This window comes from Solanum lycopersicum, chromosome 3 (assembly GCF_036512215.1).
Source record: "Solanum lycopersicum chromosome 3, SLM_r2.1".
Lineage (NCBI taxonomy): Eukaryota > Viridiplantae > Streptophyta > Magnoliopsida > Solanales > Solanaceae > Solanum > Solanum lycopersicum.
In genome coordinates, this window is record NC_090802.1 from 46,961,474 (window position 1) to 46,982,864 (window position 21,391).

General features: G+C 32.4%; 1 protein-coding gene across 1 annotated transcript; it reads left to right on the forward strand.

Annotated features, from left to right (window-relative positions):
* The first annotated feature begins 2,887 nt into the window (after positions 1-2,887).
* LOC104646428 (uncharacterized) lies at positions 2,888-4,302 on the forward strand. The gene is made up of 2 exons (XM_010319831.2): positions 2,888-4,126; positions 4,225-4,302. Exons 1-2 carry the CDS (start codon positions 2,888-2,890, stop codon positions 4,300-4,302), a joined length of 1,317 nt encoding a protein of 438 aa, XP_010318133.2.
* Positions 4,303-21,391: the final 17,089 nt, after the last annotated feature.

A 21,391-nucleotide genomic window follows, 5' to 3' on the forward strand; every position in this document is an offset into this window, starting at 1 on the left:
GGGCAAGTCAGTTTCCTAAACTTCTTTGCCATTGGCTAGAAAAGTCACACTTTCTGACGCCATCGGGAAGTGTGCACCAACTTTCTGTACCGTCTCCAGCTGGCAGTCGACTGGCTCATCATCATGAGAGCCTGGTACCTCTACTAGGTCCCTGGGTTTGTTTCATCTGCAATACTTCAAATAAGAAACCTGCAATACTCAAGTATAAAACCCGGTACCTTTATGAGGTCCCTAAGTTTGTCAAATCATCAAAACTACAAATAACAGTATGATAAATAAATAAAAGTATTCCATCGAGATGCACTTGTTATCATGGATTGTGCTAAAATTCTTTAACCTAGAAGATGAAATTAGGTGAATGTTCACCTTTATGTTGATTAATTATGTATTAGCTTTCGGGACAACACCATTGATATAAACCTGAAATGATATCACCTTGATTCTCTCTTGAATTCATCTCGCTTATTGCTCCACTCAATTGTTGAATCAAGAATTTGGATTTTATTTTTATCATTTACACGTGTTTTGCTAGAAATAAAGCTCAATCTCTCTTTCTCTTATATAAAAGGAATCATAGTGTTACAACATACTCTGTCGTGCATTCTGTGCAAAGATCCTTCCAACTGCTATGAATTCTTTCAAAGTAAGTAGAGTTATTATCATATCCTTATCTTTGTTATATACAACAAGAGGCCCTTTCTCATTTTTCACGTATTATAATGTTGTTCATTTTCGTTTCTCCCTTAAAATCAAGGTATCACTCACGGTTGAAATAAATTTCAAAATGATAAGTTAGCAGCTCCCTACTCTCTACATATAGTGGAATGGAGCAGAAGAAACGAAAATTTATATGGGGCAGAAACTTCTGTCATAACCGATGGTGTTAGACTTTTGGAATTTCAAAATTTTATGCACATCTGAATAAACTATGGTCCTGATTTTATGGAGATGCTATTTTAGTTGATTGTTGAGTTTTTTTCTTTTTGAGAATGCTGGTGAGATATTCAAAGAAGGAGTTATGTATCAACAAGAAATTGGTGTTGAAGATAGGAGGTGTTATGTATCAACAAGAAATTAGTGTTAAAGATAGGAGGTTAAGCATTGTGAAATGTGTAAGTTTCATGCTAAAGGAATTCTGAGAAGTCATTTTCATGTGTAACCAAGATTTTACTTGATAATGTTGGTAGCTTATGTCTGCACTACATGTTATTGTGCTTTTATTAGCAAATTCCTTCTGGAATCATTTGTCAAAAGTGACCATCGTGATTCATGGTTGCAGTATGCAATTCTTTAGGATTGCCTCTTGCCTTTGACTTTTTTCAATAAGTGACGGAAGTCATTCCATCTAAATTGTATGGTTATTCAAAAGTGTTTGATGTTATTTCAGATTCCAAGCATATTTCTAAGTTAGATTTGAATAAATATAATCAGATCTAGTATTTTACTAATCATGAACCTCAATCCTTTTTCAATGTACAATTATACTTATAATATAATAATATTGTATGCATTTGTACTAGTTCACAATCTTCCAGGAAGGTCCAATTAATTGATTCTTTCTTGATAATATATATTTTTGGGAAAAGGCTCAAATATGCCATCGAACTTTCAAAAAAGGCTCATTTATGCCATCCGTTAAAAGTATGGCTCATTCATTCCATTATCGTTTAAAAAAAGGCTCATTCATGCCATTTTTTTAACGGTGATTTTACAAAATCACTTTTTACACGTGTCAGGTTAAAATTCGTCCACGTCATTTTTTATTTATAATAAAAATCAAAAATCTGAGAAATTATTAAATAAAAAACCCACCGAAATAAAGATCCACCCAAGTAAAGACCCACCCAAATTAAAAAAATATCCCATATAACCCATTAGTAACCCAATTTTTCAATTCACTTTTACCCGAAAAATCCAATCTAAGAATAGAAGTGAAAAAGACCAACTCCTTCTTCTCCGACGAATTTACTGTTCTTTCTCCAATCTCGTTTATGATGATTAAAGAGGTTAGTTGACATATTACTACTAAATAGCTATTTAATGTGGTTGGTAAAGGATTTCAAGAAAGTGTACATATTGGGTTCTAAGTCATGTGGGTTTGTTATTTTTGTATGTGTAACTGCATTGTTTAATAAGTAATGTTTTTTACTTTTAATGATCTTTGTTTGTTTCTTTTTGTTGTGGTCCCATATTGTATTCATTGTCAAATTTAGGGATCCTTTATGATTGTTCAGTAAGTGGGTTAACACTATTTTGTAGTTAAAGTTCTCAATATTTAATTATCTTGTTTTTTTTTATTTGTTATGGTCCCATATTGTATTCGTTGTTGTCATATTTAGAAATTTTTTATGATTGTTTTGCTATGACTTTAACACTATTTTATAGTTAATGTTCTCAACTTAATCTTGTTTGTTTCTTTTCGTTGTGGTCCTGAATAGTGTTCATATTTTAAATTTGGGAGAGTGTATGTGACAATAGTATAAAGGAAATCATTGTTTATTAGTTAAAATATGTCTTTTAATGATGCTATTTGTTTATTCTTGTTGTGGTTTTGAAGTGTATTTTCTACAAAACTTTTACACTATATTATTCAGTTTCTTGCATTCCTTCAATCTTTCTCCCTTTGCCCTCCATCAAGTAATCAGACATGAATCGTAGACAAGTTGTTAGCAAGATTTGTTTCTTGTTCTTCGATTTAAGTTATTTTGGATAGTTTAATCATCATATTGACTATATTTTATTGTTGTAGGTTGTTGGTCCCTCATTTATTCAATTGTTTTTTTTGGCATGTGTACATTACTGACGAGTGATTGCTAAAGTAACAATACTTTTTCACTATGGGGGTGAATGGGTCTTTTCTCCCCAATTATTGTACACTAAGAAGTTGATGCATACATGGCATGAATTTGATCCACACTTGTTGTCGTACAAAGACTTGTGTGAAGATTTTAAGAAAGAACTTGGTTATTTTAAAGTGAAACAACTCTTTGTTGTTGGACCATCTGGTAGATACTACATAGTTGAAGATGATGATGGTATTCGATCTTTACAATGTCTGGTTTGTCATGAGTTTAAGAATATTGACTTATTTGTTGTAGATGATACGAACTTGACAGTTGATACCCTTAACATTCTTTATCATTTAGAGAGATATCATGTAGATGTTGAAGTCGCATCAGATAATGAACATGTACCAGAAGATTCTGATTGTGAGGTTGATATTCCTTCTGATGTAGAGCATGATGAAGAAAGGCTTCGGTTGTTTGAGAAACAAATAAACAGTACTGTAAGTGATAATTTAGAGCACTACAAGAATTTAGAGAAGGGGATGTCATTTGCCACCGTTGAGAAAGCTAGAAAGACAATGAACTACTATGCTATAGCTAGTAAACGTGGATTGAAGATTGAAAAAACTTATCCTAACAGGGCTAGGTATGTTTGTCAAGCTGAATGCCCTTTTAAATGTAATATTTCACAGGATAAAAAATGGGCTTCTGGATTTAGTATAAAAAATTTGATAAATGAACATACTTGTTTTCCATGCTACAAAAATTCGAGGGTTGATTCGAAGACATTAGCTCAATACTTCAAAAGTAAATTACAGAGAGATCCTAAGTACATTGTGAAGGAAATGAGAGAAGAATTATCAACTGATTTTGATTTGAATGTTACAAAATCAAAGCTAAATAGGAATAAGGTGATGATCCTTGAAAAACTAGACGGGAGTTTCAAGGATGACTTTAACAAACTTGAAGCATATGGGGCTGAATTAAAAAAAAAGTCTAATCCAGGTACCGATGTTGAAATAAATATCTCAAAAGATACTTTTGAGCAAGGTATAAAAAAGTTCTTGAGGATGTATATATGTTTTAATGCCTTGAAGGTAGGTTGGAAAAGTGGATTAAGACCACTCGTTGGTTTGGATGGTACTTTTTTGAAGGATAGGATCAAAGGTCAATTGTTGGTTGCAGTGGGACAAGATTCTGTGATTCAATTCTATCCAATTGCTTGGGCAATGGTTGACAAAGAAACTACCAAGACATGGTCATGGTTTGTAGAGCTTTTGAAGAGGTCTTTAGACCTTAAAGATAGAAGTGGAGTGACTTTTATTTCTGACATGCAAAAGGTTTATCATTTTTTAAACATGTTTCATTATATTTTTGACTTATTTTATGTTTTAATCGTGACCTCTACTTCATTACTATGTTTTTTTTAATCTCACAGGGGTTACTAGATGCTGTGAGCAATGTACTTCCTGCAGCTCATCAAAGATTTTGTGTTAGGCATATCGAAGCTAATTGACTAAAAAAGTGGAGGAACGGGGAAATGAAAAAGTTGATGTGGTGGTGTGCTTGGAGCACATATGATGAAGAGTTCAAAGACCAACTCAAACAAGCTAGGCCAATTGGATGAAGATGTTGCTAAGGACTTGATTAGTAAACCTCCTCAGGCATGGTGTAGAGCCTACTTTGACACGCAATGTAAGAACACAATGGTTGCCAATAACTTCACAGAATCATTCAATGCTTGAATTTTAGAAGCAAGAGGTATTCCAATTATCCAAATGTTGGAGGAAATAAGGATTAAGGTTATGACTAGGTTGGCTGAAAATGAAGCCAAAGCTAGGCATTGGAAAACTGGATACAATCCACAATGCATGAAGTTGTATAGTGATTATAGGGCAATAGCACATGGATGCACTGTGAACTTTAATGGTGATCATAGTTATGAAGTGTCTGTAGATGATGATAGGCATACTGTGAACTTAGAGCATACTAGATGCACCTGCAGATTGTGGGACTTGTCTGGAATTCCCTGCCCTCATGCCATAAATGCATTTTTGCATAACAAAGTTGTTCTTGAGACACAAATTCACTGGTTTTACAGTAAAAAAGCATATTTGTTGGCATACAAGCACAAAATACAACCTGTTAGAAGAATACAATTTTGGAATGTTGATCCTGCTCATGCAATGGAACCACCTGATATGATTAAAACTATTGAAAGACCCAAGAAAAAAAGAGATAGAATAACAGATGAAGCAAGAAAAAGAAAAGGTGAATGGAGTTCATCAAGAAAAGGTTCTATAATGACATGTAGTAATTGTGGGTAACAAAATCACAACGCACTAAGTTGTTATAAGGTATATTTTTAACTTATTCTCTTATTTTAGGTAAATCTTTAAGTTTCATTAATTGTGTATTTTTGGAGATTGCAATAGTTTCACTATTTTTATCATAGTTTTTGTGAAGGTTTTTAGATGGACATTTTTGTAGACTTCAATTTTGAATATTTGGAAATTGAAACTTTTGTGACTGTTTGAGTTTTTAGGGCTGCTATAGATTTGTATTTTCTTGGACTACAATAATTAGAAATATGAATTAACAATATTTTGTTTGATAGGCAAAAGGGGCTGAACAGATTTTAAAGAAAGGCAAAGGCAAAGAAAAAATTGGTGAGACGTCAACTGGAACACAACAATTTGTCCATGCCTCAAGGAACAACAATTATGAACCTGAATTTGGTACACAACCATCTCAACAATCAGCCTTTCGAACTCAATTTGATACTCAACAGTCAACAGCTTATGGACCTGATATTGGTGATGATGAAGATTCAATATTGAGGCCGGAAACCATCTCTGAAGCTGATACATTGTTGTCCATGAGAAAGGGCAGACTGACGTCATCAACTGGTGGTAGAAGAATTCAGTTCACCGGAGATGAAATTAGGGTGTCAACTTCACCAACAAAGATAACTTGGCGAGGAAAGGAAGTTGTTACATGCAATCATTTAAAAAAATGACGCGAGAAAACTTATCACGATAATTGCAAGAAAAGGTCAAGGGGAACTAGCCCCCAATTCTTTTGAAATATGAAAGTTGTTTTGTTTTTCTTTTGTGATGCCTAGACATTTTAAAGGTTAAGTCTTTCATTTTGTCATGCCTTGACATTTTAAAGGTTAAAGCAGTTATCATGTGATTTTTGTTATTACAATTATTTTAACCTTAAAAAATGACAATTACCTATTCTGTAATAGAATGACAATTGATGCTAGATTTGTTGAAATATTAGGTTATGCACTATGTTGATATTGAAGTTTTGTGTTATAGAGTGTATTTCCTTAGTGCATGTTGACATCACAGTTCTTTTCAATGGACTTTTGTATTGCTGCTGCTTGGAATTTGTTTATGCATTGTGATTATTAATGATATTATGTTTCTATGGTTGGTAAAGTGCAACTCTGAAATTTATACAACATATTATAAGTTTTTTGTGTCATATTGCTAGTGTGCATCTGTATTATTTGTGTCATATGAGCTAGTGTGCAGCTGTGTCATATTCCCCCGTTTGATGATAAGTTATTTGAGTTCTTTGTAGTTTTGTCAAATAAAAAAAAACGTTTTGATAAATAATTGACTTTAAAGGCACATATATGTTGGAAAAAATGGTTGACAAAGTACTAAAACAATAAAATTATATTAAAAATAACTTTTAGTAATTAACAATGTACAATGTACCGAGATAAAAATCAGCAATAAAATTACATTAAAAATTACTTGACAAAGTACCTAAATAACATAAGCTAGCTTTCAATGGTTGTCAAAGTACCTAAATAACATAGGCACTAAACTATATCCAAAATTAACATAACATGATACTACATTCATATATATGCCAAATTAAAAGTTAAGGTTGCGTAATAACATATGTCATTAGAGCAATAAGCAAACTAAACAAGCACATGATGATCAATCTTTGTCGCAACACATTTTTTCTCAACCGTTCTATTTATAGAACATCCATCGCAATACAAACTTTGAAATTAGCCACCTTATCGATCAACATATCCTTTCACATTTAAGAATATTTATTTTTTTACTCGACTCTACTATAGTTGCACCATTATTTGCAGCACTAACTTCAAAATCAGCTATCTTCTTCGTCAAATAATTTCTCTCAATATCACAAACATCTAATTTTTGTTTTTGATTGCTGATGATATCCATAGCTCATGGGGGGATTTTTCATCCTCCCATTCCCAAAAATTACATAATTGATTCTGCTCAAATATCACAAATTAGTCGAATAATATCAAAACCCATTAAAAAAGAGATTGGAACCCATATGACTTAGAACCCGTACACTTTCTTGAAATCCTTTACCAAACACATTAAATAATTATTTAGTAGTAATATATCAACTTACTGTTGGATTTTAAAAAACGTGTGAATGGAAAATGAAGAGTTGCGACTTTTATGAAGAGTTGTGACTTTTATGAAATGTTGTGACTTTTATGAAAAGTTGTGACTTTTATGAAAAGTTGCGACTGTTATGAAAAGTTGTGACTTTTATGGAAAGTTGTGACTTTTATGAAAGGTGATGACCTTTCGGGAAGATTGTGACTTTTCCAAAGGTTTGTGACCTTTCCGGTAAGGCAGAATAAGAACCTTTTTGCACTATCCTTTCTATAAATTGAGGAATTTCATCTCATTTTAAATATAATTTATGGACTTCTTCTTGAACTACTAAATCTAGTATTCTAAGTGTACTTTACTGCCGTTGAGTGTTTCGCTGACACCGCAGTTTTTGGTATCTATAATCTGGTGATTGAGATCATTTTACCCTGAGAGGTCATATTCCAAATCAAACCTCGGATACTAGAGGGGAATAATTTTCTTAAGGGGACACTGTGAATTCAGTGGACTTGATATTTTTCCTATTAAATTTTTTTCAGATTCTGGTACGTGTTTTACAAACTTTAGATTTGTAAATTAATTTCAGTTCTTCTATTCTTTTGTTCTTCACTGGTTCATTAAACTTGGTAACTTCGTGTTTCTGCAAAGTTTGTTGGAATCATTAAGATTCTTTAGACACATATTTACAACAATTCTTCCTACGAAAAATATTTAGTATATTATTTATTAAAATTTGTTTCTGATTCTAGTTTCGGTACTAGTTTTAATTTTCCTGTTGTGAAAATGTTCTTAAACTTTGTTTTCTTACAAAGATGTTCAAAGTTTTGTTCTAAGTATGTTTGGAATACAAGATGAACAACAATCTTAAGGAAATTATTATACTATTAGTATTTTTTTTGTATTCTACTGATTGAGAGAATCTGATCATGGAAGTAGAAGATAAATGCATTACTTTTCCATAATTCGTTGCTTTAATTTGTTTTAGCAAAGTCGAAGTGAGAATGTAACAAAAATTTTTTATGGTATTTCGTTTAAAGATTACCAGGTAACCTTCTTATTAAATTATCTAAGGAGGAAAATAGTTTCTAATGGTAAACATCTTTGATTTTTTATTTTTTTATTATGTGTATCTTTGGAAAAAGATTTGCAAACCATATGTTGTGGAATGAATTTTACTTCGCAGATATTGTTGTTTTTAAAATTCTTTAGTTTGCAAAAATGAGAGATGCATATTTTTGTTTGATAAAATAGTATGTCAAATTGTTATACACTACTAAAAAAAGGCCAAAAAGAGACCTCATAAGGTCTATTTTCGGGAAAAAGAGACCAAAAAAGAGACCTCAACGGTAGGTCAGTAAAATGCAGGTCACTTTTTAAAGACGCCTCATGAGGTCGCCAAACGGAGACCTCACGAGGTCACCAACAAATTATCTGATTTTAAGAAAAAAAAGAGACCTTATGCGGCCACTATTGTATTATTTAATTTAATTTTATATTTTTTATATAGAGACCTCATGAGGTCACCATTTTATTATATTATTTAATTTTATATTTTAATAAAGAGACCTCATTAGGTCGCTAAGATATTATTTAATTTAATTTTATATTATTTTAAAGGAGAGACCTCATAAGGTCTCTTTTCTGCATTTATTTTTAACGACCTCGTAAGGTCACTATAATGAAATATACGGAAAATATAATGAAGAACAGAGACCTCATGAGGTCTCCTTTCTGCATTTATAAAATAGAAAATGTTAAATAGAGACCTCATGAGGTCTCTATTATGAAATATCTGGAAAAATTAATGCAAAAAAGAGACCTCATGAGGTCTCTATTATGAAATATCTGGAAAAATTAATGCAAAAAAGAGACCTCATGAGGTCTCTTTTTCTGGAAAAAACTGGCAGCTAATTATTATTTCTGCGGCTTCTCATCACCTGTCATTTTAATTCAGTACCCAAATCAAGCTCAAAGAGCTTCCAAAAATCAATTAAAGCAATACATTTACTAAATATTCTCTTATCAACTCAATTGCAACCACTTCAACATAATTATATATTAAACAAAAACCATGATATCCATAAGTTATATAATACATTGCAACGTTATCATGTATTCTAAAAACAAATAACTCCCATCACAAAATTATAAAGTTAACAAAATGATCCATAAGTTAACTATCACAAGTCTAAACTCAACTAATGTGGTAGTGTGTTTGCCACATAATCATCATTTTCTTCATCACTTTCTTCATCACTACTAGACTCATGTGTCATATTTCTTTGTTGACCATACATTGGATATTGAGTAGGTTGAGGTTAAGGAGGTCGAGGAGGGAAAGTGATATCACCAGAACAAGGGGGAATCCCTCCTGAAGCAAGTAATGCATCGAATTGAGCCTTAAGACCCACAAACTATAATTCCAACCGCCTTTCCCTAGCCCGTGATTCTTCGGCTTAGCTAGATAGCTCAACAATCTTTTTCTCCATAGCCAAATTTTTCTTCATCGATTCATTATGATTTGAACTATTTAGGCCTTCAAACTCTGAAGAAAATTCACGAAAGGTTTTATGCGGCATTCCATATGCATACCCATATCTACTCGGCCCACAAGTCAAGTCTAACCAAACTCTCTCATCATGTTCTTGAGTAAGTGGCATACCTCGATTTTCATCCGGCAAAGTTTGTTGTAAATCCTCCAAAGCTTGAAGATATCGATTCTAAATTGAATGTTATCATATGAGAATATAAATTTAGAAAATAAGTAATTATTTTTTAAAATTAGAGGTTTACATAGGTCACTTCAGCTCGCCGTTCAACCCACACGTCTGGACCTTCAGGATTTTTCTTCTTTCTAATGTGTGTTGCCTTAAATGCCTCAGCTTGAGTTATCGGTCTTCCTAGTTCCTTTTCCTACATAAAATAATAAAGTTATAATAAAGAGTAATTAAATATTAATACATAAAATATATAAACACAAAGAAAAATGATACACACCAATTTTCTCCTCACACTTCCTTGACTTTGAGCCCCACTTGTGTGTAGAGAACCACCCTTAGTAGATGATCTTGCCTTTTTATCGATCTCACTCATCTGCTTAAATCTTGGATCATATTTCCAATGCACAAGTAATTTTTCCCAATCCTCCGGTAGAACCCAACTAGGTTTGTTATTATCTCTACGAGCTTTATTAAACAAACTAGCAAGAGTATGCGTAGCTTTCTAGTGAAAGTTTGCACAAATTTTTGCCTCATGTTCCGGACGCCAAGCACAGTTTTTCTAAAATCAAAGCATAAATTATTTTATTTGATAAGTATTAATGAAGACAATTATTTTAATAGTGTTAAACAAATAAATTTGAATATACCCTGAACTCCAAAAATATTTGTCTCTTGAGATTGCTAGGGAACTTACCCCATGTAGGACAAGCATCTCTATAGAGTTCTTAGATTGCCTGAGAAATGATCCCCACAGCATCATCTGGATTGAAACTGTAATACAAAGTTTTAATAGTTAAAAGTTAAAACAAATACAATTAAATCATATAATAATAAACATACCATATTTTTTTTAAAAAAAACTTACGTATAGCCTTCAGGCTCAATGACAAGTCTATTATGCATGTCCCTCATGCCAACTTGTGTATTGTCATGACCAGGTGTATCTGACTGATTTGTGGTAGGAGTGTTAGGCTCAGAACTATTACCTTGAATGCGAAACTCAACATCATAAGTTGCAAAGCGGATGATGATGATGGTTGTGAGTCTGCAAGGTTGTGAGTATTAGTGCGAGAGACACTAGACGTTGGTCGATTATCCTCTGGAGGTAAAACACTGTATCCATGTGGGGTAGCATTCCCTGATGTGGTCATCATCAAAGGTACCTGAGGGGGCGTCTGAGTATATTCCAGTGGTGGATGCATATAGGTCGAAGGAGGATTAATATGTGGAGGCACGGTCGGCCTAGAATAACAATGTGGCAGAGTGTCTTTTGGTGGGAGAGATGCTGTGTTGTCTGATCTTATATGTATACCTGTTTGTTGTCTACTAACAATGCCTTCTTTCTTTTTTTTCTTTTTGGGGCCATTATCAATATCTTTATTCTTACATTTACCTGTCATCTAATTAGTAAGAAAAACATTCAAGTCAAAGGTTGTTAAATATTTAAGATATGAGAGACAAACATCATCCAGTAGCTTATCTAGCAGTTCATCACTTTTTAAAATAAAATAAAGCCATAACCACAAGTACAAAATAATATGGAAAACAACATCCAACAAAAGGCACACGAGAACATATGAAGTTGAAGTTATTGAAATTAAAACAAAAGGCACACGAGGATAGATTAATAAATTACTCTCTGTATCATTAATAAATCTATAAAGCACTCAATACGGAGATACAATGGTAATTACTAATCCTCTTCGTCCTAATCCTCATCCTCATCCTCGTCCTCATTCTCATCCTCATCCTCGTCCTCATATTCATCTTCATCCTCATCATCATACTCATACTCATCCTCATGAATTGTTGCATTTGCCTCTTCATTTGTTATTCTTCCATATCAACCTCTTCTAATATATGTTCAGGATGCTCTAAATCATTTTCTAATTCAATATCGACGGTGTGGTGAACAGTTGATGAATCATCATTTTGGTATGCAACATCCAACACGTTTTCAACTTCCACACGGCCCATGGGTTTGGTTTTAATAACCACCCACCAATCAACTTTATTTGGACGCAAGGGATAAGGAACATAGTACACTTGCTTAACATTTTGTGCAATAATAAAAGGATCATAAGCTTCATATTCCCTTGTGTGCTTTACTTCAATGATATTATATTGTTTGATTTCTCTCGTACCTCTTTTTGGGGTTGGATCAAACCACTTGCATCTAAACAATATAATTTTTTTTGTAGGCCAATCGGAATACTCCATTTCCAAAACCTCCTTGAGTGCCCCATAATAATCAACTCCATCTAGATTTTCATCACCGCCTTTTACCCAAACTCCACTATTGTTAGTTTTTTTATATTTGGAGTATTCTTCAGTAGTGAATTTAAAACCATTAACAACATACTTATTCATTGAATAAGTCTTGATGGGTCCCCAAGAAATGTCCTTCAAAAATTGGTCAAATTGACCATTTTTTGTGTCATAAATCTATAAATATTTAAAAAGTAAGAAATTAGCATCAATTAAATAAAATTTTATTTAATAATAATAGTATTATGAAAATATTATAAGGCTTACGTAATCTTCAAACCACTTTGAGAATGCTCAAATACTCTTTCATTGCCATATAAATGCACAAAGTAACTGTCAAAGAAGATGTATATTGAGTTAATTGTTTTTCTTGTAATTATATATTTTAGTGGGAAAAAAAACTTACTCAACAAATGGTTTAACTTGTGGGCAATTCAACAAGACATGTGTAGATGCAGACTGCAACTCAATGGCACTAAGATTCCTCCTTGTGCGTTTTTTTGAACCTTTGCCTGGTTGATTGAAGATTGATAGTGGCTTCATAGTCTCACCACCATCGTCATGGAAATTGGGTCTATTTCGAAAGCATGACAAACTTCTTTTAAAGTAATAAGAACCAAAATTAGTTATCTCCCTACCAAGATGGAATTGAACCATTGAGCCTTCAACTGTATGATTTTGTTTCATGCCCCGTTTAGACTTTTCAATAGTCCTACATTATACATTGTTATCATTGATTTAAACAACATATTAATAGAAAAATATTAATAGTTAAATATTTACCTCTCAAAAGGATACATCCATCTATATTGAACCGGACCTCCGAGGCGTGCTTCATGCATTAGATGTACAGGAAGATGCTCTATCACATCGAAAAATCCAGGTGGAAGAATCTTCTCCAACTTATTCGTAATTACAGGAATGTTCTGATCCATATGAACTAGGTTGTCTTCCCTTAACGTATTAGAACACAAGTCCTTGAAGAACAAACTGATTTCAGTCATAGGTTTCCAAATTCTATCAGGCAAGCCACTAAATGCAACGGGGAGTAATGTTTCCATGAAGACATGACAATTATGACTTTTCATACAATGTAATTTTACCTAAAAAGAGCGATGGAAAGTGGATTTCAGGTTCGATATTTTCCATGATCCGTATCAACACATTTTCCTAAATTTGAAGCATGTCCAGCAGGCATCTTCAGTTGCTCAAACCATTTACAAATTTTACGCTTTTGATCCCTTGTAAATGAATAACTAGCCTTAGGCTTGAAGAACTTGTTGTTCTGTTTCTCTTGCAACAATAACTCTTTTCGCCTGCAATATTCAGGTAAGTCCATTCTAGCTTTAACACTATCTTTTGTCTTGCCAGTGACATCCATTACTGTGTTAAATAAATTATCAAAGTAATCTTTTTAATATGCATGACATCAAGATTATGTCGAAGAAGATTGTCCTTCCAATATGGTAACTCCCAGAATATGCTTTGTTTTGTCCAGTTATGTTCAACACCATATCCATCAAATTTGTAGGGTTGTTATTTGCGACCTTTGGAAAGCTTTGAACCCTCTCCCAAACTTATTCTCCAGTTAAGATTGGAGGAGGATAACCTTGTTCAACAAAATTCTTTCTGAATGCATTTTTCATACTCCTAAACTCATGATCCATTGGCAAGAACTGTCGATGACAGTCAAACCAAGAATTTTTATGACCATGTTTCAAAGTGAATGATTTAGTATTTTCCATACAAGGACAAGCTAACTTTCCCTCTGTCATCCATCCTGACAACATTCCATATGCTAGAAAATCATTAATAGTCCACATTAAGGCAGCCCGCAAATTAAAATTCTGCTTAAGAGACACATCAAATGTTTCAACCCCGTGAGAACCCACAGTTGTTTCAACTCATGAATCAAAGGTTGCAAGTATACATCAATCAATACTTTTAGATTCCGTGGGCTAGGAATGACACAATTGAAAAATATATATGGACTGGTCATACACATCTCGAGTGGAAGATTATATGGTGTTACAAATACAGGCTAACAAGAATATGGTGCAGCAGAAACAGAATGTGGTGTGAATCCATCTGAACATAAACCCAATCTAATGTTACGTGGTTCAGCTACAAATTGTGGATATGTTCTATTAAAATGCTTTCAAGCCTCTCCATCGGATGGATGACACATAACTCCAGGTGGTCATCTATGTTCATGGTGCCATCTCATATGAGGAGCAGATCTATTAGACGCATACAACCTCTTTAACCTTGATATAAGAGGTAAGTAATGCATCGCCTTAATAGGAACTTTCTTCCCACTAGTTGTCTGTTTATAACGACATTTTCCATAAAACTTACACAATTCTAGATCAATATCATCCTTATAGTATAACATGCAACCATTTTCACAACAATGAATTCTCATCGATGACATTCCTAACTTTGATACCAACCTCTTTGCCTTATAGAAATTATCAGGTATCTCTAGATTTGGGTCAACTAAATCATGAATAAGGTCAATCACAGAGTCCATTGCCCCTTGAGGAATATTCCAATCTGATTTGATACTTAATAATCTAACCGCAATAGACAACTGTGAGTGTGGACTCCCCTCATATAAAGGCCGACTAGCAGATTCCAATTGTTCAAAGAAAATTTTACATTCAGCATTAGGAGCTTCTTCACCTTGATTAGAAAAATCAAAATCAGAATGCACACCAAGAGCATCTTGAACCATGTCATCAATTCTATAATTTTGTGCATTAGAATTCACATTGCTACTTCTTTTACTAGGAACATAATGTTGGAATACATCAAAGTTATTATCGATTTCTCCATGACTAGTCCACATAGTGTATTCTTTTTTAAACCCATTTCGATAGATATGAAGCTCAACAACATCTGGTCTTTCATAATTCAAACATTGACATTTATTACAAGGACACTTAATCATACCACTACGTTGAAAAGGATCTAATGTCTTTGCATACTCCACAAAACCAATGACACCTTCTACAAATTCAGGTCTTAGCCCCATTCGACCAAAATTAGTCATATTATACATCCAACTACGATCCATCTACATCAGAATCATAAATTAAATTTGTCAAGCACTACATTATGTAATAATTTACTGAAAACAAATTGTAACAAGTTTCACTTACAAAATAACTTAACAAATTTCTAAGTTTAATTAGTTTAGTTTTACCTTAATACTAACACGATAGTTACAAATTTAACTTATTAACCAACTTAACAAATCTCTAAGTCTAATTAGTCTAGTTTTAACTAAATTCTAATACTATAGTAACAAGTTTAACTTATTAACCAACTTAACAAATTTCTAAATCTAATTAGTTTGGTTTTAACTTAATTCAAACACTATAGTCACAACTTTAACTTATTAACCAACTTAACAAAATTTTAAGTCTAATTAGTTTATTTTTGACTTAATTCCAACATTATAGTAACCAATGTAACTTATTAACCAACTTAACAATTTTCTAATTCTAACTAGTTTATTTTTAACTTAATTTCTTATACTATTGTAACAAGTTTCACTTACAAAATAACTTAACAAATTTCTAAGTTTAATTAGTTTAGTTTTACCTTAATACTAACACGATAGTTACAAATTTAACTTATTAACCAACTTAGCAAATTTCTAAGTCTAATTAGTCTAGTTTTAACTAAATTCTAATACTATAGTTTCAAGTTTAACTTATTAACCAACTTAACAAATTTCTAAATCTAATTAGTTTAGTTTTAACTTAATTCAAACACTATAGTCACAACTTGAACTTATTAACCAACTTAACAAAATTTTTAAGTCTAATTAGTTTAGTTTTGACTTAATTCCAACACTATAGTAACCAATGTAACTTATTAACCAACTTAACAACTTTCTAATTCTAACTAGCTTATTTTTAACTTAATTTCTTATACTATTGTTACAAGTTTAACTTACCAAATAACTTAACAAATTTCTAAGTTTAATTAGTTTAGTTTTACCTTAATACTAACACGATAGTTACAAATTTAACAAATAATTATTTCTAAAATTAAAGCTAAGTGTCAACACTAGATGGACACAAATTGATTTTCAAAAGAAAATCAATTTTGTCATCAATAGGATCAACTAGTGTTGGTACTTATGCTTAACAAATAATTATTTCTAAAATTTAAAGCTAAGTGTCAACACTAGATGGACACAAAATTGATTTTCAAAGAAAATCAATTTTGTCATCAATAGGATCAACTAGTGTTGGTTCTTAAGCTTAACAAATAATTATTTCTAAATTTAAAGCTAAGTGTCAACACTAGGTGGACACAAATTGATTTTCAAAGAAAATCAATTTTGTCATCAATAGGATCAACTAGTGTTGGTACTTATGCTTAAAAATATATTATTTTTAAATTTAAAGGTAAGTGTCAGCACTAGCAGGACACAAATTGATTTTCCAGGAAAATCAATTTTGTCATTAATAGGATCAACTAGTGTTGGTACTTAAGCTTAACAAACAAATTTTTCAATAATTGGAGCAACTTGGAAGCCATATCTCAAATTCATAAATACAAATGTTAACTTCAAACTCAAGAACACAAAAAGGGGCAGTACAAGAAATTGGAATCAATTGAAAAACAACAGCAGAGCCGGAGCCATCTCTCTCAGGACCCAAAAGAAGCCCTTCAACACTTTCTTATTTTCAGCAATATATGAACCATCTGAAACTAAACTTATAACACACAAAGATTGAACCTTTCTGTTTCTTCGTCCCTTCAACAACCAAGAAAATCCCAATCCCACTTGTCTTACTACCCTCAAGAAAAAAGTTAACACTAGAACTAACTTATTTTCAAAGAACTAATTTGTTCAAAAAATTTACCTGGAGTCAAAGGGTTGGGAACGCTGCTGCTGAGGCCCGACGGCAAATGGCTGAGATGGAGGCAGCGCGACATCCACCTGCTGAAGCACGATTGCAAATGGCAGAGAGCTGGCGGCGGAGACAGAGACGACGGCGGAGATGGAGAATGGAGAAGACGACGGGGGAGATGGAGATGGAGACGACGACGACGGATAGAGGAGACGGAGAAGACGACGACAGAGAGGAACGATGAGAGAGAGAGAGGGACGATACAGAGAGAGAGGGACGACGGGAAAGAGAGAGGGAAGAAAGAGAGCTATTTTAATTTTGGCTAGTTTTTTTGTTTTGTTTGAGAGACCTCATGAGGTCTCTAATTTTTTAACTATTTAATTAAATTAAATTATTATTTTTAATTTAACAAGTATAGACCTCGTGAGGTCTCTAATTTTATGAGAATTAGATTAAAAATTTAAAAATTTTAAATAAGTCAGGTAAAAAAAATTCATTAAATTGACCTCACGAGGTCTCTTATTATTGACCTATTTTTGAGGTCTCCATTTCTAGGTCTCTTTTTGGCCTTTTTTTAGCAGTGATAGTTGGAAGACTATTTGATAAGAAAAACATTTCTATGTGATAAAGAATATGTGTTATTCTCTTTGGAGAAAAAAAAAGACTTTTGTAGTTTTGTACTCCATGAGAAATGTTAGTGTGTCTGATTTTTGTAGACTAAAAACTTTTGTGGTTTTATACTCTGGATGAATTGGACTCTGCAATTAGTTTGAAGAATATGAAAACTTCACATAATAAGTCAGTGTTGTACTTTTGATTTTCTATAAACTTCAATGTAACATAGAAATAAATTGTACAATTTTGTTTTGTCCTTATTGTTAATATTTAAAATACTAAGTGGCATGTCTATTTATGATAGAGGAAAAATATCAGTGACTTAGAATTTGTGATTTTGTGTCTCTATGGAATGAACTTTGACATTGTGTAAACATTGTCAAAGAGAATTGCAGCACTATAATTCTTTCGTAGAATAATGTTTCCAACATTAAAATATGTGAAAAAACTATTTTCAAATACTTGAAAAATATTTTTGAGATCACATTTGAAATGTGGGGGTTATTTGCTTATGATTAGACTTGGTGTCTAATTTAACTTTGGAACAAAAGATATGAAATTCAATGATACTTTTGTATTATGTTATACCCACAAAATTCTTAGAGTATATTTGGTATTGTGGTTGTTGAGTTTCTCTATTACTAGTACATAGTGTGACTAGCATGAAACATCCAAATCATATATATACTTGTTCAAAATAATTGTGTTCTTTTATGGAAAAAAAAATCACTTAAAATGTTGTGATATTTCATGAAAAGATATGTCTATATATAATAAAAGTATTTGCATAGACATGAATATTGGTGAATAGTCATTTGTTATGTTTTTGTAAAAATAACAGTTGGACTATATTGTCTTTATTGAACCCGATGAAACTTTCTTCATAGGTAGTTCTATAACAATCACATTGAAAGTTATGGAAATGTCCTTCTGAAAAGGATATTTGACAATCTAAACAATGTTTGTATCACACAAAATTGTAAGAAATAGGAACAAAATATTAGTAAGGAAAAAGCTACCTCGCGAAGAGCTTTTCAAACTCAATGTTTTTATTTTTTACTTGCTTGAGTCAATGTTTGTGACATGAACACTTGGGGCATGTCAATTACAAAACCTTGTAAGAAAAACTAATCAACTTAGAAGTTTTTCCTAACTTCGAGTGCAATAAATAAAAATGTCAAGTTTTTGTGGAATCTAAGTATGTTGAGCATTCTTATAAATCTGTTGAAAGGAATTCTAATCCCTTAGAATTGATTCACACTGACATTTATGATATGAAGTTAACACCATCTCATGGTGGGAAAAATTATTTGTTACTTTTATTGAGAATTGCATTAGAAATGACTATGTCTATTTGCTAAATGGTAAGGATGAAACAATAGAAATGTCTAGACAGTGTAATATCGAAGTTGAAAATCAGTGTGAAAAAATATATAAGAAGTGATAAGAATGGAGAGTATAAATCGCATTGTGCAGAAATATGTTTGGAAAGTGAAATATCAAACTACTACCATATTCACCTCAATCTAATGAAAAACCGAACGTTAAAAGAAATGATGGATGCATCATTTATAAGTTCGGGTTTACACAAAACCTGTGTGGAGGACCTATCCTTACTGCAAAAGGGATCAACAAAAATTTTTGTCCTTTTAGAAAGAAAGCGATTTTGTTTGATCAGAATACAATCTTTTCCATATGAGAAATGGAAAGAAAGGAAATCCAACTTGAAATATTTCAAAGTGTGGGGGTATCTAGTCAAAGTCCAAGATCCTATTCCTAAAAAAATTAAAATAGGACCTATGACTGTGGACTGTAAAATTAGACTTAAGTAGTCTAGAGAAGGGTCTAAAGGGCCTAGGAAATGAAAAGGATAATGTACTTAATAAAGGGATTCAGAGGCTTAGTAAAATGTTAAAGGACATTTACTTCCTTCGAATATGATTTTGTAACATTTTTTGTGTCTTCTGTAGACTCATCCTTTGGAAAGATGGTGTCAATAAACAATATTTAAAGTTAATTGATCTTCTTCAAGAAAAAAAACCTTTGGATTCAAAATGAATCTTTAGAAGGAAAAATAACAGTTGATGGAACTGTTGAAAAATATAAAGCAAGACTTTGTGTCAAAGGCTTTAGAAAAAAATAAGATTTTGATCTTGTCGATATATATACTCGTTAGTAATTAAAAGTACATCCATTCGGATGCAAAAAAATTATTACTGTGGTATATGACCTCCAAATCAATCAAATGAATGTGAAAAGAACTTTCTTAAATGTAGAATTGGAGGAAGAAATTTACATGGAACAACCCGAGGGTTTTGTGGTACCTGGTAAATAAAAGAAAGTATGTGAACTTGTTAAGTCACATTATGGAAGCACCAAAAAAATGACATAATTCAATCAAACCTAGTCGGCAAATGGATTGAAGAATGATGGAAGTGATAAGTGTGTTCACATTAAAATCATAAGGTCATTGTTTGTTTGTATATTGGTGATATGTTGATCATCAATAGAGACACTAACGACATAAATTCTACTAAACGTATGCTATAAAGCAAGTGGAATGAAAATTATTGGAGTTGCTAATGCGGTCTTAGATATAAGAATTCGTAGAACTCCATAATGTTTAGCATTTTCACGGTCTCATTGCATTGAAAAGGTACTTAACTAGTTCAAATATTTGAATGTCAATATTGTCAAGTGTCCAATAAATGTGAGCTTTGCATTTCAAAAGAGTGAAAACAAAAGTGACTCACAATTGGATTGTGCTAGATTTTTGGGAAGCATGATGTATATCATATAGTGTGTGCGATCAGATATATCATTTGCTATTTTAAACTGAGTTCGTTTACAAGTGATCCCAAATAAATTCATTAGATAAAAATAAATAGAGTTTTGGAGTATTTAAAATAATACATAAAACTATATCTTGCATTATAACAATATCCAACAATATTGAAAAACATAGTGATACAAATTGAATCATTGGAAGAATGAAGTAAAATTCACGATTGGATATGTATTTACTATTGGTAGAGGAGCAGTCTCTTAGAAATATTTCAAAAGAGACATGTATCGCTAGCTCTACAATGATCTTTGAGCTAGGTGCTCTAGATAAGGTCAGTGAATAAGTTAAAAGACTCCAAAATTTCTTGATAGATATTCTATTTTGGCCCAAACCATTGGCATTAGTATGCATACACTTTCACAGTCAAGATGCAATAGGAAGGGCATAGAGCATGACGTATAACGGAAAGTCTCATCATATACGACATAGACATGATACTGTTAGAAAACTACTCTCTAGTGGAATTATCAGAATTGACTATGTAAAATCAAAGGATAATGTGTCGGATCCACTTACAAAAAGGCCTAACTAGAGAGAAAGTTAAAAGATCATCTAAGGGAATGAATTTATAGCTTAGGACAAGTCATCATGGAGGTAACTTTATCTAGCAGACTGGAGATCCCAAGAGCTAGATTCAAGGAGAAAAACAAAGTTGAGAATGACGGTTCGGCATTGTCAATAAACTCAATCCATTCTCATGATGAAGACAATGCTTAGGGACAAGGATACAACATTAAGGCTTGTTAATGAGTTAATAAAGCTTAATGGTTTTAATGATTGGCTAAGCTTTTGCAGAGTTGACCAAATAGTGCATCTACACGATACACGGTTAGAAATCACCTATGTGAGTGTGAAGTGTAAGCCGCTTCAA

Coding starts and splice junctions, on each gene's coding strand:
- LOC104646428 (XM_010319831.2), top strand. CDS start 2,888: ATGCATACATGGCATGAATTTGATCCACACTTGTTGTCGTACAAAGAC. Junction 4,127..4,224: donor TTATTTCTGACATGCAAAAG/GTTTATCATTTT, acceptor TTAATCTCACAG/GGGTTACTAGATGCTGTGAG.